General features: G+C 45.1%; 1 protein-coding gene across 1 annotated transcript in view; it reads left to right on the forward strand.

Annotated features, from left to right (window-relative positions):
* Window positions 1-3,796: 3,796 nt before the first annotated feature.
* YIPF4 (Yip1 domain family member 4) overlaps window positions 3,797-23,817 on the forward strand; it is a 47,918-nt gene continuing 27,897 nt past the window's right edge. Inside the window, exons 1-2 of the mRNA XM_075338150.1 lie at window positions 3,797-4,040; window positions 16,777-16,930. Coding sequence (XP_075194265.1) covers window positions 3,959-4,040; window positions 16,777-16,930 — 236 coding nt within the window. The 5' untranslated portion in view covers window positions 3,797-3,958. The remainder of the gene's footprint in view (window positions 4,041-16,776; window positions 16,931-23,817) is intronic.

A 23,817-nucleotide genomic window follows, 5' to 3' on the forward strand; every position in this document is an offset into this window, starting at 1 on the left:
GAGAGCCAGAATTCTTGCTGATTGGTAGGTGATGAAATACTTTTTTCATGCTATATAATGCAATTATATGTAATTTTCAGTAGTTTGTTTTTTTTTTTAATTGTTTGTCACAGTTGAAGTACTCACAATAAAAAATACAGACCTCTCTATTCTTTGTAGGTGGGAAAACTTGCAAAATCAGTATCAAATACTTATTTTCCTTAGTATATGACCAGGCTAGTGATGGGCAGACCCAGACCGTAAAAATCCGTATCCGCGCGGTTTCAAAGGTACCCGGGTGCTGGGCATGGGATTCCGGGTGTTTGATCCGACAAGCGAGGAATTAAGAAAAATAAAGAAAATAAGAATGAAGCAATGGCCTCATTATTACCGAGGCTCCTTCACGACTGTAGATTGCTCCCGCTGCATCTGCTTCACTTTCTAGGCTGCTCATCCATATGCAGTGCTTTCTCCGCCCACTGGCCGGCCTGCCATCTGTGATTGGCTGCAGTCAGATGCGCCCCTAGTCTGTGTGACAGCGTCTACAATCACAGGCGCTGTCTGCATGTCAGTATCATGGTATAAAAATAAATAAAATATTTGGTATAGGGTCCCCCATATTATGAAACCTAGCACAGATAACGTATATGGCTACAGGCTGAAGCCCCCAGCCATGTGCTTATCTTGGCTGTGTATCAAAATAATAAGAACCACATGCGGCTTAATTTATTGAAATAAATAATTTTAAAAAATGATGTGTGGTTTCCCCCAATTTTGATACCCAGCCAAGATTAAGCCCGATAGCTGGGGGTTGGTATATTCAGATGCTTTACCCGGCTCTTCACGATTGCCCTGGTGCGGTGGCAATCAGGGTAATGAGGGGGTTAATGACAGCCCACAGTAGCCACTAAGCCCTAGATTAGTAATGGCAGGCATCTATGAGGCCCCCCTTACTAATCTGTAAGTAAAAGTAAATAAACTGAAAATTTCTTTTATTTGTAATAAATTACAAAAAAGCACCGTCTTTCACCTACTTTATTAACCCCCAAAACACCCCTGCAGGTCTTATGTAATACACACGACGTCCCTGGCTCTGCTACATCTGAGTCACAGCGCGAAGCTATAGAGCCTGACAGCTTTCTGTGACTGCAGACAGAGACTAAGCCGGGATCAGCAGTGACGTCACTCAGGTGATTTGCGGTCACAGCTGGAAGTTCCCACCTGTGACCGCAAATAACCTGACCTGTGCTGAGGTCATACCCATGTGACAAGAAGGGTTGGGGCCTCAACCAACAAAGCTGATACCACCTGGTCACATGGATATGACCTCACCACAGGTCCTGCAAGTAAAAGTAAATCGATGGTATAATACTTATGCTAATTCTAACAGGGGAAGGGGATAACTATGCATACCCCCCCAGATATTATCTGATCCTCAGCTGCTGTCACTCAAGCAGCTGATGATTTTATAAACTTTATTTTCTTGCATTTCAAAAGCTAAACATATGAGCTGACCACTAAAGGTCTGTATAGAATCATCAGCCTGACAGTGCCAGTACAGCACTGGCTATAGATTATATACGAAAATCCTGGTGATTGTTTCCCTTTAAATCATCCCAGCTTATCTGGGGTCCTCTAAGGGTATATGCGTACACTGCAAAAAATGTTTGCACCAAAAAACACATTAAAAACGCATGCTTTTTTGGTGCATTTTTTAATGACTTCAATGACTGGAAGGACTAAAAAATGCAGGAAAAAAATGCACCAACAATTGATGTGCTGCTTCTTTTTTATGCACCAAAAACCGCAAGGTATAAAGAAGCAATGTGCACACAGCATTTCTGATTTTCCATAGACTTTGCTGGGATAAGGATAGACATGCAGATTTGGGCAACAAACTGCACCGTGCGCACAGGGCCTACTCATGCCCACATCCTCCACACTATCCATATTATGGTAATGGTTATGCTAAGATGGCTGAAATCTGCTGTATGTCTTTCCTGACTGTATGGAGGACATCAATCACCCTGAAGATTGTGTGATTAGAGGACCCATGACAGGACTAGTCTGGGGGCAGCGAAGCCCACCGGGTTAAGTCCTTTCACTCTCTTTATTTCCATTTTTAAAAGATAAAAAATTACATGGTTGGAGCAAATCAGTTAATACAACCCAGTCCATTGGCCACGTTAGTGATCTGTGGGCACTGGACGGGAGACCTGAGAACTGTGGCATCTGCAGCTCTTCTTTCAATTAGCCGGCCAGGAGCAATGTCTTCGTTCCGGTGTGATACACACGGAGAATGGGAACTTTCTGCTCACTTGTCCCTGGCGTCGCTGTCCGTGGTGCTGATCTTTGGTCCTGCCGCCTCCCCGCTGATGCTGCGTCCGGCCGCAGTGAAGTGAATATTCAATGAGCGGTGGTCGGAAGCAATTAACAGCAGCGGCAGAGACAGCAGGGCTAGAGAAGGTGAGTAAAGTTTTTTTTAAAATTTTCTCAAACACGTGTTTTCTCCGGCACGTGTCACACGGAACACCTCCGTGTGGTCCGTTTGCATTCTGTGTGACACCCGTAATGCCGGAGAAAACGGATATGTTGACGTGTGGAGCACACGGACACACGTATGCTCCACACGTACATACGGTCCATGGCAGAACACGCACGTGAGCGCAGACCCATTGATTTTAATGGGTTTATGTGTGCCCGTGTCTCCGGTACGTGAGGAAAAGGACCAAACACATACCGGAGACACGGACGTGTGAAAGAGGCCTAAGGCCAAGTAGAAACGTTGAGTATCGTGTATTTGGTGAGGTATTTAACCGTAGTGCCCATGTTTCTACTATACTTTCCTCTGATTGTTTCAGTCCTGATTTTATATTACAAATACTGAGGGATAAAACTCACCAAATGGTTTTCCATATTCACACTATGTAACTGTTGCCTTTTACCTGCATCAGCACTAACATGTACAATACCAATCTCCTCCGATTATTGCATTTTCCTTCTTTTGTGTGTTTTTGGTGGAGCTGAAGCATTATTATTACAATGCTTTTTTTTAATGCAGAAAAACTTTAATTCTGCAGTTAAAACACACCTGGATGTTTTCAAGCTCTCCATACAGAAAACCGCACCTAAAAATTGTACAGTTCAGCTACGTGTTTAGAGGCATGAATGGCGGCGTCTTCATGAAATCACATCCAATTTGATCAGTTAAAAGTATTTTCTGCACAAAAAAATCCAACATTTTACACAGTGTGAACTCGGCTCTAGACTTTAGAATCCGCAGGTGGCGGATGGTAGCGAAGCGGACCCTAGGACGCAGTCACCTCATTTTTACTGAATAAAATAATATTTTTACACTTATCAACTAATGTATCATTATAAAAAAAGACATACACAATAAATAGTGGTGTAAACTTCCAAATATCTACAACCCTCAACAGACAATTCCCAAGCAGCATGTTCTGTGGCAAGATAGAGAGGAGGCCGGGGACAATGATGAGAGGAATAAACACATCCTGGGGTTCATCAGGGCAAACTAGGGGTTAATGTAATAGTTAAAATTAGATTCCACAAAACATCCTGCAATGATGACGCTGATCAGAGCCGGGATCCTGCGCCTCCTGCGCCAATCTCTTCCGGTCTCTTCTTTCTTTTTTAAATACAATAGAAGCTTTATTAACAGTCTGGGAAGCGACACAAACAGAACTGAAAAGGTAAACACCGGAAGTTAGCCGGATGGTCAGAGCCGCTGCGTGGCTGTGTGGCCGGGGCGTGCAGACGGCAGAGGCCTGCGCTGTCACTGGCTCTGCCTGCCCCGCACTGCTTGTCTGTGTGGCGGTGACGTAGCCGCAGAGGGCCGGGCGTGCGCGAGTGTCCTGGTATGTGCGTGACGTCACGACGTTCTCCTCCCCACGTAGAGCCTGTGGAGCTGGCCTGAAACGTCACTGTCGTCACCAACATCAACCCCAGCAGCAGAAGGATGCAGCCGCCGGGCCCTTCCCTGCACCCCCAGAACAGCAGCCCCGGGGACTTCACCTTCGTGTCATCCAACGAGGCAGAAGGTGAGGCCTAGTGCTGACACTGAGCCCGGGAATACAGTCATGTCTGCCAGCTCAGCGCGGAGAGCACAGGCTGTGGGGAGTATCATGTGCTCTATCTAATATATGTCTGCGTGTGTGGGGGTATATGTATAGTATATACACAATCAGCGATATGCATCACACACACACACGAGCCTGTGTGTATAGCTCTCTATCATCCATACATGTACATACACATATACGTGTATTATATATATATAAAATGGAGATACGCATGTCAGCTCTTGTGTGTACATATATATGATATATATGTGTGTATGTGTATATATATATATATATATATATAGCTCTTATTTACGTGCACACAGGAGAGCATTATATTATACATGTGTGTATGTATAACATGTGTGTGTATATTTAGATGATAGAAATGGCCATATACATACACACACATATATCAGCTCTTGTGTGTGTGTGTGTATATGTGATATATGAGAGAAAGAGATACGCATATACACACATTAGCTGTCCTGTGTGTGCGCGTATGTGTATATATATATATATATATGAGAGAGATACGCATATACACACATTAGCTGTCCTGTGTGTGCGCGTATATGTATATGTATATATATATATATATATATATATATATATATATATATATATATAAGAGAGATACGCATATACACACATATCAGCTGTCCTGTGTGTGGCGGAGATACTATTTCCTGCTTTTGTTTCCGTGTTTATGAGCAGTGTCCCTGCTCCAGTTTCCCCACACTGTGCTGTGTTCTCACTTCCACTGTGTATTTATGAGAGAGGGACACAGCACATGATGTTTGTATTCATAAATACATACAGTATATGTGAGCAGTGGGCTGGTTACTTCTGGGGTACACTAGTGTGAACGTTCCCGCTTACAAGTAGTGTCTGTCCATGTGGCCCTTCATGCGGTGACTATTCTTCATACATGGGCATCCACAGCATTGTTTCAGCTTTCACGAATTTCCATTTTGTGTGGCCACATCTTGTTTTTTTTGTTTACTTTTTTCATCTTCAGGAAAGCTGAGCTGTACATTACATTGCGGTAGTGACATACTATCCGTTTGTATGTAATGACGTCTCCATTAATAGTAGCATACAGTATACATCATGGACACCACTGTGTGGCATCTATCATACATCGGCTGTTACAGCATTCAATGAATGTATATATTATGAAAACCTCATGCCATATACAAGTCAGTTGGATTCTGCACGCAATATTGTTTTTTCTCCCTATCATTTGTCATGGGGAGAGCATCTGGCACAAACTACTGTACAGATGCATATGTATTGTTGCCAGCCCCTCACGTCGCTCCTTTTTTTTTGGGGGTAACATGCACTTGGTAGGTAAGCAAAAGGTATGGTACAGATAACCAAACACATACATATGTTTGTGTAAAGGCTGTAAATGTAAAACAATAGAATATTTGTAATCAAGACAATATTTAATCTGATAATGACCAAATTTTAGCGCTTGGTCTTGGCATTTAAAGGGAACCTGTCATGAGGTTTTTCCCTTGTGAGCTGCGGTCACCTTCAGTGATCTCCTTATATACAGCATTCTAGAATACTGTATACAAATGCCCAGCCTGCTCCATAGAATGTAAAAAAGACCTTTTATTATACTCACATAGGGAGGTGGTCCGGTCCAATGGGTGTCGCTGGTATCGGTCCGGCGCCTCCTCCATCTTGTGTGATCGCTGTTCTCCTTCTCAGAGTCCTGCGTCCTCCACACACAGGTCCTGATTGCGTTCATGCCCACTTTGATCTGCCCGGCTGAAGACAGATCAAAGTTCCTTAGTGCACATGCGCTGGCGGTTTTTTGACCTTTTCTCGAGCCTGCGCGTTGCAGTACTTTGCGCTCAGTCGGGCAGATCAAATTGCGCATGGAGGCCTCTGTGTGGATGATGCAGGACGCGCCATGCACTCGGGGCTGGGCAAGAGGACTGCGACTGCACAAGATGGATGAGGCGCTGGACCAAGAGCAGTGACACTCATCGGACCAGACCGTCCCCTAGGTGAGTATAAGAAAGGTGTTTTTTACATTCTATAAAGTGGCCTGGGCTCTTATATACAGCTTTCTAGAATATTGTATATAAGAGCTCACTTGTGGTGGCTGCAGTTTATAGGGGACAAATCTGGTGACAGGATCCCTTTAATTCCACACTATTGTAAATTTACAGCATACAACTAGCCTAGTACCCTGCAGAGAGGACAGGAGCAGTAGATTATCACTCCTGTCTTCTTTTTTAATGTCTACTTATTAGGCTGGAGTCACACTAGTGTATATCTCTCACGAGTGCAATGTGAGAGAATCTTGCATTGCACTCTGACCATTGTTAATCTATCAGCTCATATCTGCAAGTTTTTCCTCAGCCCTAATCAGAATGAGGGAAAATTGCACCATGCATTGATTGTCTGTGAGTCTCGGGTCACTCTTCCCAATACAAGTTCTCAATCAGTACTATGTATGTATTGGACCTGTCAATCACATGCTCGCCGGGTGTCTTCCCACCATAGCAGAGCGGCCGGGTAGACACAGATCAGCTGTCAGTGACTTATCTCACAGTTGTGAGATTCCTCCTGTAACTGGAGTGTTTCTGGATGCTGTATTACAGTGGAAACAAATGCACAATAAACTTCCCTAGAAATTTTTATGATCTTTTGATGATAAATTATGTAAAGAAAATATCACAACAAAAGATCAGGGGGGAAAAAAGGTAACAAAAAACCCAAATAACAGATTTCAAGAATATTTAATTTAAAAAGAACCTGTCATCAGGATTTAACCTATTAGGCTTTTTGCGCACTGGAAAATGGAATTTTCTCAAGAAAATTCCGCAAGCACTGAAAGATTACCGCACCCGCGGTAAATAACCGCGGCAAACCGCACCCGAAAACCGCATGCGGTTTGCCACGGTTTGACCGCGGTATTGTTCGTGGTATTGCCGCGGTTTTGCCGCATGCGGGTTGGTACATGTGCTTTAATGCATTCAATGCAATAAAACACATTGAAAAAAAAAAATTTGTTTAGATACCGTACAGATAGATAAATAGAAAAATAGATAGAGAGAGAGAGAGATAGTTATATAGAGGGATAGATAGACAGAGTCCCTGTGAGTACACGCTGCATTTCTCACGGTCAGTAGTGAGTTCACATTACCGGCCGTGGGAAATGCCCTGTGGTTACCTCTGCTGTCTCGCTGTGAGGCTGCATTCAGCGCTGTGTCTGTGTCAGTCGTGGCTGGATGCAAGTATCGGAGGACGTGGATTACGCCGGAGCTGTGTGGATTACGCCGGAGCGGTGTGTTTCAGGGGGGTTAATAAACTGGTGAACCAGGAGCTTTTTTGTGTTTTATTTAAAATAAAGGATTTTTCGGTGTGTGTTTTTTCACTTTACTTACGGGTTGATCATGTCAGCTGTCACATAGACGCTGCCATGATCAAACCTGGACTTGGTGGCGGCCATCCGCCGCCATTAACTCCTTATTACCTGGATCGCCATCGCATCACGGCATCGAGAAGAGCTGGGGACACTCCGGTACTGCCGCATAATGCATGCGACGGTCCCGGGGCAGCTGCGGCTGATATTCTCGGCTGCGGGAGGTGGGAGGGAGGCGGGGGACATTAACCCTGCCCCTTGCCCTCCCCAGCCTGAGAATAACTGGCCGCCGCTGTGTGCTTACCTCGGCTGGAAGGTAAAAATACAGCGGAGCCCACGTGTTTTTTTTTTTTTTTTTCTATATTTCTGTTTGCTTTCTATGTGTGTTCTATGTGTCTGTGTCTCTGACTGTGATGTCTGTGTGTGTCTGTTTACTCTCTGCTCCGCTTCCTCTTCTTGTCATAATGACATCACTTCCCTGCAAACCGCAGGCAGCGATGTACATTACCGCAGGTAAACCGCAAAATACCGGAGGGGATAACACAGGAAAACGCAATGAACCGCACAGAATTTGCAGCCTGTGTTATTCCCTGCAGGATTTCACGATTACATTGCAGTCAATGGAGTGAAATGCCGCAGCGACGTGCGGAAAAGAAGTGACATGCAATTGTTTTTGCTGCGGGAATCCCGCAGAGAAACATGCAGCTGTCAAATTCTGCATAGTGTGCACAGCATTTTTTTTTCCCATAGGTTTTGCTGGTGATTCACTGCAGAGATGTTATGAACATAACATTGCAGGAAAACTGCAGGAAATCCGCGGGAAAAAACGGTAAGTGCGCACAGGGCCTTAAAGTAAATTTATGGCTATAATGGACCTGTTAGTTATACTGATTAAAACAGCCCACCCTCCCTTTGGAAATACTTGTTTATGGCTGGCTGTATGGCTATGTTCACACAGTGCATCTTTTAGTGCGTTTTTGAGGTCACAGAGATACACCAAAATGCATGCATTTCCTTCTCTCAGCAAAATCTGAGATTTCTATTTTGCTGTCCACACTGTGCACCTTTTTTTGTCTGCATCTTGGCTGCGTTTGTTGAAGATGCAGCATGTCAATTCTTTTTGTTTTTCCAGCGTTTTCGTTTGAGCCCTTCGAGTCAATAGATTTCACTTAAAAAACACATTGGGTAAAATGCAGCAAAAACGCATGCGTTTTTTTTTTATTCATTTTTTGAGGCCAAAAACGTTGCATCTTAAGTTTCACTGTGTGAACATAGCCTAAAGGCCGTGTCCATGCTGAACTTTCCTCCCACCTCTCATCTAAAGACCACGTCTCACTAAGCAACATCGCTGCTGAGGCACGACTTTTGTGACGTAGCAGCGATGTTGCTAGCGATGTTGCTGTGTGTGATATCCAGCAACAACCTGGCCCCTGCTGTGAGGTCGTTGGTTGTTGCTGAATGTCCTGGACCATTTTTTAGTTGTTGCTGTCCTGCTGTGAAGCTCACATCGCTGTGTGTGACAGCGAGAAAGCAACAACTGAATATGCAATTAGCAGGGAGCCGGCTTCTGCGGACGCTGGTAACCAATGTAAATATCGGGTAACCAAGAAGCCCTTTCCTTGGTTACCCGATATTTACCTTCCTTACCAGCGTGCGCCGCTCTCACGCTGTCAGTGCCAGCTCCCTGCACACATAGCCAGACTACACATCGGGTAATTAACCCGATGTGTACTCTGGCTAGGAGTGCCAGGAGCCAGCGCTAAGCGGTGTGCACTGGTAACCAAGGTAGATATTAGGTTGGTTACTCGATATTTACCTTAGTAACCAAGCGCAGCATCGCTTCCACGTGTCGCTGCTGGCTGGGGGCTGGTCACTGGTTGCTGGTGAGATCTGCCTGTTTGACAGCTCACCAGCAACCCGTGTAGCGACGCTCCAGCGATCCCTGCCAGGTCAGGTTGCTGGTGGGATCGCTGGAGCGTCGCTTAGTGTGACGGTACCTTAACTCTCTCTTTGACAACCTACAGTCCGGCTTCCGTCCACATCATTCCACTGAACCTGCTCTGACTAAAATCACAAATGACTTACTTACTGCCAAAGCTAACAACCACTTCTCTATACTCCTACTTCTAGACCTGTCCTCAGCGTTTGACACTGTCGACCACTCCCTGCTACTACAGATCCTCTCTTCCCTTCGCGTCAGAGACCTCGCCCTCTCTTGGATCTCTTCATACCTCTCCAACCGCACTTTTAGGGTCTCCCACTCCCACACAACCTCTTCATCCCACCATCTCTCTGTTGGCGTCCCTCAAGGCTCTGTCCTGGGACACTTACTCTTTTCCATCTTTACAGTTGGCCTGGGACAACTCATAAAGTCCCACGGCTTCCAGTACCACCTATATGCCGATGACACTCAGATCTACCTCTCTGGTCCAGATGTCACTTCTCTGCCGTCCAGAATCCCAGAGTGTCTTTCGGCTATATCTTCCTTTTCCTCTCGCTGCCGAAAGCTCAATGTGGCCAAAACTGAACTGATCATCTTTCCTCCATCTCACCTACACTCTCTACCTGATCTATCTATTACAATCAATAACCTCACGCTCTCCCCAGCACACAAAGTTCGGTGCCTCGGAGTGACCTTTGACTCTGCCTTGTCCTTACCACACATCCAATCCCTCACCAGCTCCTGCCATCTTCAACTCAAAAATATTTCCAGAATCCGCCCTTTCCTCAATTCCCAATCTACAAAAGTGCTAGTGCATGCCCTCATAATATCCCGCCTCGACTACTGCAACATCCTCCTCTGTGGTCTCCCTGCTTACACGCTCGCCCCTCTCCAGTCCATCCTTAATTCTGCTGCTCGAATGATCCACCTCTCTCCTCAATACCACCCCGCTTCTCCTCTCTGCAAATCCCTCCATTGGCTCCCAATCTTTCACCGTATCCAATACAAACTAAGACTGACCTACAAAGCCGTCCATAATCTGTCTCCTCCGTATATATCTGAACTAATTTCTCACTACTCCCCAAAACGCAATCTCCGATCCTCCCAAGATCTCCTTCTCTCCTCCTCTCTCATTAGCTCCTCACGCAACCGACTCAGACTTCTCCCGAGCATCCCCAGTCTTCTGGAACTCGCTGCCTCAACACGTCAGACTATCCCCTACCCTTGCAAACTTCAAACAGAACTTGAAAACTCATCTGTTCAGAAATGCCTATAACCTTCAATGACCTTACCGCTTCACCACCACCACCGTGCGGAGCTGCCGCCCCACCACCGTGCGGAGCTGCCGCCCCACCACCGTGCGGAGCTGCCGCCCCACCACCGTGCGGAGCTGCCGCCCCACCACCGTGCGGAGCTGCCGCCCCACCACCGTGCGGAGCTGCCGCCCCACCACCGTGCGGAGCTGCCGCCCCACCACCGTGCGGAGCTGCCGCCCCACCACCGTGCGGAGCTGCTGCCCCACCACTTGTCTCCTCCCCAAAATCCTATAGAATGTAAGCCCGCAAGGGCAGGGCCCTCTTCCCTCTGTACTAGTCGGTCTATTGTAACTTGTATATGTATTCTGTATGTAACCCCCTTCTCATGTACAGCACCATGGAATCAGTGGTGCTCTATAAATAAATAATAATAATAAGGCCGCTTTACACGCTGCGACATCGCTCAAGCGATCTCTCGTTGGGGTCACGGAATTTGTGATGCACATCCGGCCGTTTTAGCGATGTCGTTGCGTGTGACACCTATGAGCGATTTTGAATCGTCGCAAAAACGTTCAAAATCGGTGACATGCCCCCTTTTCCCAATTATCGTTGCTGCTGCAGGTACGATGTAGTTCGTCATTCCTGCGGCAGCACACATCGCTATGTGTGACACCGCAGGAACGAGGAACCTCACCTTACCTGCGGCCGCTGGCAATGAGGAAGGAAGGAGGTGGGCAGGATGTTACGTCCCGCTCATCTCCGCCCCTCCGCTTCTATTGGGCAGCCACTTAGTGACTGACGTCGCTGTGATGCCGAACGAACCTCCCCCTTAGAAAGGAGACGGTTCGCCGGTCACAGCAACGTCGCTAGGCAGGTAAGTAGTGTGACGGGTCTGAGCGATGTTGTGCGCCACGGGCAGCGATTTGCCAGTGTTGCACAACTGATGTGGGCGGGTACGCATGCTAGCGATATCGGTAACGATATCGCAGCGTGTAAAGCGGCCTTAAGTGGGCGCAGAGCCGGATTGCCCAATCCCTGACTTCCATTATAGTAGTTACTCGAGTCCAGTTTGTCAGAGCTTCCTACCTGCTCGATTCGAGTAAAGAGCACTCGAACATTTTAGTGCTCGCTTATCACTAGTACTAATGCCTGACAACCATGCAATTACCTAGGATGGCTAAATTGGTATGCGAGTTTTGTAGAATTGTGCACTTTTTTAGGTAGGTGTATATTTTTTTTTTATTCATTTTTTTTTTTTTTTTAATTTACTTTTATTTTACATATTTTTATAAATCATTATCATACTATGTGTGGGACCATCGTGCTGTATTTGTGTGGCTGTGGCACCATCATACTGCATGTGTTGGGGGTCATGTTGTTGTGTGTAGGGGCCATTGTCTATTAGGTCGGGGCCACACGGGGGACTACTGCGATCCTCGCATGACATTCGGCTCATGCTGGCAGCACAGCGGGAACTGAGTGTCACTGCGACTAAGGTCCAATTTGTGCTATCAGACCACAGCTGCGGGGGAGGGCCGGCGGAGGGAAGGGAGGGATTTATCTCCCTCTATCCTCTGTAGCCGGCTATTGCCATTCTCGCTCTGCACTCACAGTACACCGGTGTACTGTGAGTGTGGGTGCAATTTTTCTCTCGCCCCATAGATTTGAATTGGTGCGAGAGAAACAAGGATTGCATTACACCCGCAGCATTCTGCAATTGTTTTCTCTGTTCTATTAGGGCTGAGAAAATAATCGCTCATGGGTGCTGAAACACAGACTAATTTTGGTCCGAGTGGAATGCGATGTTTTATCGCATCCCACTCTCTCCAATTTTCATGCCGTTTGTCTTAGGCTACTTTCACACATCCGGTATTTGCTCTGCGGCACAATACGGCGCTCTGCAGAAAAACTGCAACCGTTTTTTTTGCCGCCGGTTGCGTTTTTTTTTGCATAGACTTACATTAGTGCCGTATTGTGCCGCAGGGGCTTGCGTTCGGTCCGGTTTTTGCCGCATGCGGCAGATTTAGCCGATGCCGCGGCCAGATGAAACGTTGCCTGCAACGTTTTTTGCTCCGGCAAAAAAAAAAACGCATCGCGCCGCATCCGGCCGCTGCGGCGCATTTTTCAATGCATGCCTATGGACGCCGGATGCGGCGCGATGCGGAAAAAAACGCATCCGGCCGCTGCATGCGGTTTCTTCCACTGCGCATGCTCAGTAGCATGCCGCAACCGGAAAAAAACGGACGGGCCGCATGTAAAAACTTATGCAAAGGATGCAGTGTTTTCGCCGCATCCGTTGCATAGCTTGCACAGCCGAATTGAGCCGCAGTACTCAAACCGGATGTGTGAAAGTAGCCTTAGGCCTTATACTGTGTGTGAGGAGCGATTAATCTAGGTACAAGGTCTGAATAAAGAAGCGGTATGATATAGAGCTTTTCATAAGCTTTATAAAAAGAAACAACTTGTATGGTTTTGATTAGCTGCTGTACTGATATTTGTTACAATAAGCCCTATAGTAACGTCTTAGAAATAGTGGGCTGTACATAATTTTGCTCAATATTAAATTAAAAACATCCTATATATTGAATGTTACTATTGAGCAGAATATATTTCTGCTTAGTTGCTCAGCCCCGCTACTGTCTAGTTCTTTTATTCTCAACCTTCTATAATGTAGACATGCCTTAAAGGGAACCTGTCAGGTGCAATATGCACTCTGAACCATGAGCAGTCCTGGGTGCATATTGCTACTCTCTGCCTAACCGTCCATGTATACACTAGCATAGATAAAGGGATCTTTAGAAAAAGTATTTCTAAATATCTTTTATGATGTACTAATGAGCACGGGGACTAGTCCCAATGGTGTTTCTCCCCTTAGCTAGTTGGTCCACATAGCATGCTAGCATGCTCCTGTGTGCGTACTACATGCTAATGAATACGCAGCGATGCAGCACATATCTCACTGTCCATGGCGGCCAGTGGAGGATGGATGCGCACTGGGCAGGATCCGGAGTCCTCAGCACTTCCGGTCCTGCACACTGTACCTCACTGAAGCCAGGAAGTTTACACCGAGCATCAGTTTAGTGCGCATGATTGGGAGCCTCGGGTAATCCGGATCAAGCCTAGCGCGCATCCATCCTTCGCCAGCCAACATGAACAGTGAGGTATGTGCTGCGTATTCAATAGCATGTTAGTACGCCCACAGGGGTGTGCTAGCATGCTATGTGGGCTGACTAAGGGGAGAAACGCTATTGTGACTAGTCCCCGCACTCATTAGCATAAGATAAAAGATTTTTAAAAATACTTTTTCCAAAGATCTCTTTATCTATGTTACTAGATGCAGGGATTACTAATATGCACAGAACTGCTCATGGTTCTGGGTACCTATTGCACTTGACAGGTTCCCTTTAACAATTATTTTTTCTAGAGAACCTCTATATAAATATTTACCTTTTACATTTTTTTTTATTTTTTTTAAGTAGGGGATAAAGCAATCTATTATTCCGGCCCAGCGCTTTATTCCAGATTAGTGGTCTTTCGTGATTTTCCAAGCATTGTTTAGCAGGTTGATGAGTTTGCTATTTGTAATCTAAAAGTGTCTGGTCTTAGGGCAGATGTTAGCGGTGATCCCATCTCGGATATTTATGGCAAATCGATCCGTGGGATCCTACCTCTATTGCACATTTACGGTTTATCTTATCAATAGGCCATAATTGTCCCAGATGGGACCAACCTTGTAAGCATTGCTGGTACCATCAGCCCAATGTGGTATCATGTGCACTTGATTTCTCGCTGCTCTCTGTGTGATATTGTACATATTTCTGCTGGGCGTCATGGAGAGAAACAGAACCGCAGGTTGTATTTATATTTCCCAGTGTTGTGACCACAGGAGGTATAGTCATTAGCTGTGTACACAGATGTCAGTGCATGAAGCCCTGGGATGACTGGTCACGTCTCGCCACCTCTGAAAGGGTTGCTCTGCTGCCATGGATTTTGGCCTTATGCAGCAGGGCATTTGGCTACTACCGTACCAAGGAGGACAGCTCATTATATAGCATCTTATGGCACTAACAACATAGGAGCTAAATTTTCCATTTTGTTTTAATTTTCCTTTCCAAGACTCATAACTTTTTTTTTTTTTTTTTTTTTTTTTAAGCTGCAAGAGGAGTTGTACTTTTGAATGACACAGTATAGTTTACTATGTCATTTAATTTTACGGCATAGAGTGTACAGTAAAAATGACCTGGCAACATGATTGTTTAGGTCAGTACCATTATACCAAACATACTGTACACCTCAATTACTTAAAGGTGTTTTCCTATGAACAAAGTTAATATTAACGTTAATTTTAATCAATAGATCTTGAAATTATAATAAGTTCCACAATTGGATGTGTTTATAAAAATAAAAAGTTCCCGTGCTGACATCTTAAAAATGTGTCCCTGCTACAGTATATAACAAAAGTAAATTCCTCACATTTTTGTAAATGTTTTATTTCTTCATGTGACAACACTGAAGATATGACCCTTTGATACAGTGTAAAGTAGTCTGTGTACAGCTTGTATAAGGCTGGGGCCACACGAGCACTACTGCGAGTAAATCGCATGACACTTGGCACCCACTTTGCTGCAGTGTAAGCCGAGTGTCATGCCACTGTGCTGCGATCCTGCGATTGCAGCACAGCTGAGGAGGACATGGGTGCTGCAGAGTAGAGGGAGAGACTAAGCTCGCTATCTCCTCCATTGTCAGCTGATGTATATATCGCACTGCACTCTGGTGTAATGCGAGTGCAGTGCGATGTCTCTCTCGCACCCATAGACTTGTATGGGTGCGAGAGAAAACAAATCTGATTCCACCCACAGCATGTTGCGTTTGTTTTCTCGGTCCGATTAGAGCCATAGAGTAACATTGGTCCGAGTGGAATGCAATATATATATATATATATATATATATATATATATATATATATATATATATATATATATATACTTGCATTCCAGTCGCTCCGTTTTACTCTGTGTGTCCTTAGCCTAACAGTGTAAATTTGGTGTTCTCTCTAAATAGCTCAGCACACAGACATTAATGTCTACACTGCTGGTTACATAAGTGAGTACATCCCAAAGTAAAAATGGTCAAATTGTGCACAAAGTGTCAACATTTTGTGTGGTCACCATTATTTTCAAGCACTGCCTTAACTCTCTTGGCCATAGAGCTTCACAGGAGCCACTTGAATCCTCTTTCACTCCTCCTTGATGACATCACAGAGCTGGTAGATGTTACAAACCTTGCGCTCCTCTGTCTTCCATTTGAGGAGGCCCCACAGATGCTCCATAGCATTTAGGTCTGGAGACATGCTCTGCCAGTCCAGCACCTTTCCCCGCAGTTTCTTTAGCAAGGTAGTGATCATCTTGGAGGTGTGTTTGAGATTATTATGTTTGAATACTGCCCTGCCATCCAATTTTGGAAGGGGGTGGATCATGCTCTTCTTCAGTATGTCACAGTACATGTTGGTATTCATTGTTTCCTCAATGAACTGTAGTTCCCCCACAACCGGCAGCAATCATGCAACTCCAAACCATTACACTCTGACCACCATGCTTAACTGTAGGTAAGACACACTTGTCTTTGTACTCCTCACCTGGTTGCCGCCTCACACACTTGACACAACCTGAACTAAATAAGACCACAGGACATGGTTCAAGTAATTCATGTCCTTAGTCTGCTTGTCTTTAGTAAATTGTTTGTGGGCTTTTTTGTGCATCATCTTTAGAAGGGCTTTGGCCGAGTTCACATGTCTTGTAATCATCCGTTAAAACGGATTCTGCAGAATTTCGTTGGGAAAAAAGTTTCTTGTCCGTTGTTAAATAACTGATGTCTGCTGGATCCGTTTTTTTACATGGGAGTTTATGGAGAACGGATCCTCCAAAGAAGTATTTGCGATCCCGTGCTGTAATGTCTGTATACTTTTTTTTTTTTTTTATTCCAAGATCTACTGACTAAAATGTAATTTGTTCATGGGACATCCACTTTTAAGAGCCATAAATTGCCTATAGCGAGAAAAGTATCAAAAGAATGGTAAACTTGAAGTTGTGTCGTTTACTTTGAGTTGCTTAGTATATCTTCTTTCTATAGACCTCAGTGGCTCCATAGCTGCTCCCGATGTAAAGCTAAACCTTGGAGGAGATTTCACGAGAGAATCGACAGCCACAACATTTCTTCGACAAAGAGGATATGGATGGCTACTGGAAGTGGAAGAAAATGACCCTGAAGACAACAAGCCTCTTTTGTAAGTGTTTTCTTAGGTTCTGATTACTTTTTAATATGCTGTAAGTTAAACCTATACACAGGCTTAATGTGACAATAATAACCCATGCAATATGTAAGCTGTTCAAGAGTTAGTGTAAATCTTCAAGACGAACCTATAAGGACTGAGTGGACACCTTACTACAAGCAAACTGTTACTAATGTCAACTGGAGCCATTAAGAAAAGATTTACACATTAAATATTCCAGAAAAACGTCCTTCATCCCACAACACATATTATCTCCTATTTCTCATCACATCTATAATTGCTAAATCCTGGAAGGTAAATTCAACATTTTTCCATGGAGGAACTGGAAAAATATTAATTACTCATATTATGGCACGCACAGCGGCTGCTCTCTCCAATAAGACTAGTGCTTTCCAGACAGCAGGGGCCTTTGGCTTTCAAATTGGCCAATTATCTCATTTAACATTAGTCACGCAAACCTGTGACAATAACAATCTTGCCTATATTGTGATACTCCACATACCCTCATCTGTACCTAGCAATTACACATATGCTTTACTCCCTAAAAGATATTTGCTAAAATTAGTTTATATTTTCTTTTTGTTCTTCTATTTTATTTTTGCTCTTTACCATACTGTAAATTTTACTGTAATGACATGAACAACAACAATGTACAGTATTGTACAAAGGTTTTATGCAGGTGAGGAAAAAATGCTGGAAAGTAATGTGTTAAGTTTGTTTTTTATCAATTAACAAAATGGAAAGGTAAATCTAAATATAATCATTATTTGGTGTGACCACCCTTTGCCTTCTAAACGGTATCCAAGTATCATGTCTTCGAGCAATATTGTCTTTGACTGAGCTCTGCAGGGAGGTTGCTCCAAACATTTTGGAGAGCTAATCACCGATCTTTTGTTGATGTATGCTTGTGAAAATCCTTCTGTCTCTATACAATTTCAGACAGACGCGATGATGTTGAGATCAGTGCTCTGTGGGGCCAGATTTTCACTTCCAGTACCCAAGAATAGTTCACCATATGTCGATATGGGGTTAAATTTGGCTTAAGTATCAATTCACAGAAAAAAGCAAAAAATAACAAAAAACCTAATAAAATGGATTTTTCTACATTAAATTAAATACATTAAAATAATACTTTATTATTTTTATACATTAAAACATGCACTAAATGGGTGCATTTCACGAACAAAACAAGAATCACATTGTATACTAGGAAAGTATTATAATATATTCGATGAGAGGGCCTCTTGTCAGAAAGCCATCACCCTTGGTGTAATCATGTACTCCCTATATGTAATATCTTAGGTGTAGGAAAGCAGTCATTAGATGAGGTCAGGTTGACTCCTATTAGAGAGCTGTGACTATTGGGTGATTATGTTGTCAAACTGCCTTTTGTAATTAATGGAGTGGTTCACTACTCTGCAATAGTGGCCACATCCCTGTAAAACTGATGGGGAAGAATTTGTCTAAATACCTTGTTCAGCCAATTCTGCCTGTGAGCGGCGCTATTGTGGTCCACTCATCCACATGAAGTGGACCCCCCCCTCAGGCTTCGTGACCTCTGAAATCTGGTGATGTCTCGTCTACTTCCAGTTGACCCGACATCACCGTGACCAGCCACAGTCTTCCTTTGTGACTGGGCTGTGGGCGACGTTTCACCACTCATCACAGCCCAGCATGTAGCGCACTCTCTCCTTCGCTGCAAAGGACCACAAGCAGGAGCGATGCTACTTTGTGGCACCGGGCTGTGACAAGCGGTGAAACACCGCCCACAGCCCAGTCACTCAAGAAGACTGGGGCCGCCTCGGTGATGTTGGGTCAACTGATAGCCAGCGATGTCGGGTCAACTATCAGAGGTCATGGAGTCCTGGGAAGTCACTTCATGGGGATGAGCGGACTGCAATAGCACCGCTCACAGGTAGAATTGGCTGAACAAGGTATGTAGAAAAAGCTTTGCTTATTAGTTTTACAGGGATGAGGCCACTATTGCAGAGTAGTGAACCACCTCTTTAAAGGGAACCTATCACCACTTTTTTGGCCTATAAGCTGCGGCCACCACCACCAGGCTCTTATATACAGCATTCTAACATGCTGTATATAAAAGCCCAGGCCGGGGGTATAACATAAATAACACTTTATAATACTTACCTAACGGTCGCTACGGTGGGCCTTATGGGCGTCTCCGTTGTCCGGTGCCGCCTCTTTTGTCTGTCTTTGCTCCTTCTCTAGCCGCGGTGCATGACGGGTCCGACGTCATATACTCGCCGGAATTCAGGTCCTGAGCAGGGCAGATCAAAGTATTGTAGTGTGGCTGCACAGGACCGGCGAGTGTGTATGACGCAGCCACGTAATGCACCCAGGCTTCAGAAAGAGGACGAAGATGGCCGAAAGAGGACACGCCCATAAGGTCCACCACAGCGACCGTTAGGTAAGTATTATAAAGTGTTTTTTTATGTTATACCCCCGGCCTGGGCTCTTATATACAGCATTTTAGAATGCTGTATATAAGAGCCCGGTGGTGGTGGCTGCAGCTTATAGGCCAAAAAAGTGGTGACAGGTTCCCTTTAAAGTCAATCAGTCTCAAAAGAGAGAGAACAAAGCACACTCCACCTACTAGTGTGTCCCAATTTAGGAGGGGAAATGCAAACCAGACATGTTTCCCTTTGGCAATATGAGGTTCATTAGGGGTTTACCTTGGTGCTTCGCTTTGCTTATTACAGGTTATTAACCTAATAGGTCAAACAAGAGCTCATCCACCAAGCTTAAAAAACATTGTTTGACTGGAACAGCAAAAAGAATTGGCCATCTGTCATTTAAGTCATAATCCATTTACAGTACTTAACCGTATGGTCAATCTATATTTGATAGTTTCAGGCTATTGTGCCTCCACAATGAATCGGACTTCATGGTCAGTTATCAAGGCTATGGCCCACATTAAGCAGTGATTGGTTTAGGCTCCTGTCAAGACACTGGATATTTTTCAATGTTGTGCCATTCATATGTTGTATCTGAGCTCACTACTTGTATAGTTATGGGGACTTCAGGACCTCTTCCGTACTATATTGCAGGTGCTTCCTGGCATTCGGGAACTCACAGAGAGCAGCCATACAGATAAACACTAAAGGTGGCTTTACACGCTGCGACATCGCTAATGCGGAGTCGTTGGGGTCACGGAATTTGTGACGCACATCCGGCCGCATTAGCGATGTTGCTGCGTGTGACACCGATGAGCGATTTTGCATCGTTGCAAAATCGCTCATCGGTGACATGGGGGTCCATTCTCGATTATCGTTACTGCAGCAGTAACGATGTAGTTCGTCGCTCCTGCGGCAGCACACATCGCTATGTGTGACGCCGCAGGAACGAGGAAGCTCTCCTTACCTGCCTCCCGGCCGCTATGCGGAAGGAAGGAGGTGGGCGGGATGTTCGTCCCGCTCATCTCCGCCCCTCCGCTTCTATTGGGCGGCGGTTCAGTGACGCTGCTGTGACGTCGCGGTGACGCTGAACGAACCGCCCCCTTAGAAAGGATGCGGGTCGCCGGTCACAGCGACGTCACCGGGGAGGTAAGTATGTGTGACGGGTCTGGGCGATCTTGTGCGGCACGGGCAGCGATTTGCCCGTGTCGCGCAACAGATGGGGGCGGGTACCCACACTAGCGATATCTGGACCGATATCGCAGTGTGTAAAGTAGCCTTTAATATCAGTACAGGACCATTGAGCAACCCAAAAAATACTAAAGCAGCTATAAGGATCATCTGGAGATATGGAAGGGTAGCGTCCAAAATAATAGCAGTGAAGACCCATAAGTGGTTATCCTAAGCACCTGCAATAGCAAGGAAGAGGTCCTCAAGGTTCCAGGACCCCTTGTACTTTTTTTTTTTAAACAGTTTTTAAAGAAGCACTCCCACAAAATTGGTTAATCCCTAAACCTGTGTAAATTTGTAGGTAATGTAGTATACGTGATAATATATTCACTGATTGCCAGGTTTCCCGTTTCCAGCGTCACTCTGGTCTTTTTGAAATTTTAACTCAAAAGCTCGTAATGGGGTTTATGTGTAAAGGGGGCTTTACATGCTACGATATGGTTTTTGTTTTATCGTCTGGGTCACGTTGTTAGTGACGCACATCCGGCGTCATTAACGATATCGCAGCGTGTGACACTTACCAGCGACGTTAAGCGACCTCAAAAATGGTGAAAATCGTTCACCATGGAGACGTCGTCCCAAAACCAAAAATCGGTAATTGTTGATTATCGATGTGGTTCGTCGCTCCTGCGGCAGCACACATCGCTGTGTGTGACACCGCAGGATTGAGGAACGTCTCCTTATCTGCCGCCGGCCACAATGCGGAAGGAAAGAGGTGGACGGGATGTTACGTCCCGCTCATCTCCGCCCCTCCGCTTTGATTGGCCGGCCGCTTAGTGACGTCGTGGTGACGTCGCTGTGATGCCGAACGTCCCTCCCCCTTGAGGGAGGGATTGTTCGGCAGTCACAGCGACTCCGCCGACCAGGTAAGTGCGTGTGACGATATCGCATCCACGTCGGGGGCAGGTGCTTACACGCTCGATATCGCTAGCAATTGCTAGCGATGTCATAGCGTGTAAAGCCCGCTTTAGTCTATGAAAGCTGGCTCTGAGGATCCATAAGCTTACGTTGTAAAATGACTTCTGGCTCATACATAAACCCCATTGTGATCTGGCCCATGGGAATTTGTTGCGTGAGTGAGAAGAGGACCAGAGTGGTGAAGGACACTGGAGATCAGAAAGTAAAGTCTCACACTATATTACATACCATTTTGATAGATTTAGGGAACAAAAAATTTTTCACGGGAGTTCTTTAATGACATTGGCTGTTTACATACACACTTCTCAGCATTTGACGTGGGGTGTTGAGCAAGGGTTAATGTATCTCTTTGCAATCAATCCAATCCACAACATTTGTTATAGGCTATAAAGTGAGCATAAATCACACCCCGACAGTCCACACCCCCTGTATATACAACACGCTGCCACCACTCATGAAACACACGTGTGATGAATCCCGAGATATATACAGTGCCTACAAGTAGTATTCAACCCCCTGCAGATTTAGCAGGTTTACACATTCGGAATTAACTTGGCATTGTGGCATTTGGACTGTAGATCAGCCTGGAAGTGTGAAATGCACTGCAGCAAAAAAGAATGTTATTTCTTTTTTTTTTTTTTTTTTTTCAAATTGTGAAAAGTTTATTCAGAGGGTCATTTATTATTCAACCCCTCAAACCACAAGAATTCTGTTTGGTTCCCCTAAAGTATTAAGAAGTATTTCAGGCACAAAGAACAATGAGCTTCACATGTTTGGATTAATTATCTCTTTTTCCAGCCTTTTCTGACTAATTAAGACCCTCCCCAAACTTGTGAACAGCACTCAAACTTGGTCAACAAGGGAAAGACAAAGGGACATTCCAAGGCCATCAGAGACAAGATCGTGGAGGGTCAGAAGGCTGGCAAGGGGTACATAACCCTATCCAAGGAGTTGGGCCTACCTGTCTCCACTGTTGGGAGCATCATCCGGAAGTGGAAGGCTTATGGAACTACTGTTAGCCTTCCACGGCCTGGACAGCCTTTGAAAGTTTCCACCCGTGCCGAGGCCAGGCTTGTCCGAAGAGTCAAGGCTAACCCAAGGACAACAAGGAAGGAGCTCCAGGAAGATCTCATGGCAGTGGGGACATTGGTTTCAGTCAATACCATAAGTAACGTACTCCACCACAATGGTCTCCGTTCCAGACGAGCCCGTAAGGTACCTTTACTTTCAAAGCGTCATGTCAAGGCTCGTCTACAGTTTGCTCATGATCACTTGGAGGACTCTGAGACAGACTGGTTCAAGGTTCTCTGGTCTGATGAGACCAAGATCGAGATCTTTGGTGCCAACCACACACGTGACGTTTGGAAACTTGATGGCACTGCATACGACCCCAAGAATACCATCCCTACAGACAAGCATGTTGGTGGCAGCATCATGCTGTGGGGCTGTTTCTCAGCCAAGGGGCCTGGCCATCTGGTCTGCATCCATGGGAAGATGGAAAGCACGGCCTACCTGGAGATTTTGGCCAAGAACCTCCGCTCCTCCATCAAGGATCTTAAGATGGGTCGTCATTTCATCTTCCAACAAGACAACGACCCAAAGCACACAGCCAAGAAAACCAAGGCCTGGTTCAAGAGGCAAAAAATCAAGGTGTTGCAGTGGCCTAGTCAGTCTCCTGACCTTAACCCAATTGAAAACTTGTGGAAGGAGCTCAAGATTAAAGTCCACATGAGACACCCAAAGAACCTAGATAACTTGGAGAAGATCTGCATGGAGGAGTGGGCCAAGATAACTCCAGAAACCTGTGCCGGCATGATCAGGTCTTATAAAAGCCGATTATTAGCTGTAATTGCAAACAAGGGTTATTCCACAAAATATTAAACCTAGGGGTTGAATAATAATTGACCCACACTTTTATGTTGAAAATTTATTACAATTTAACTGCGCAACATAACTTGTTGGTTTGTAAGATCTATGCATCTGTTAATAAATCCTGCTCTTGTTTGAAGTTTGCAGGCTCTAACTTATTTGCATCTTATCAAACCTGCTAAATCTGCAGGGGGTTGAATACTACTTGTAGGCACTGTATGGCTAGGTTCGCACACTGCGTCTTTTTGACGCTGCGTTTTTGTGCGTTTTTGGCCGCTAAAAACGCACAAAAACGCACCTGTGTCGAAAAAACGCATCAAAAAACGCATGCGTTTTTGCCGCGATTTGGTGCGTTTTTGGCTGCGTTTTGCTGCATTTTTGATCTCTGCGTTTTGCTGCGTTTTTCCAATGCATTGCATGGGGGGAAAACGCAGAAAAACGCAGGAAAGAACT

Source organism: Anomaloglossus baeobatrachus, chromosome 3 (assembly GCF_048569485.1).
Source record: "Anomaloglossus baeobatrachus isolate aAnoBae1 chromosome 3, aAnoBae1.hap1, whole genome shotgun sequence".
NCBI classification, from domain to species: domain Eukaryota; kingdom Metazoa; phylum Chordata; class Amphibia; order Anura; family Aromobatidae; genus Anomaloglossus; species Anomaloglossus baeobatrachus.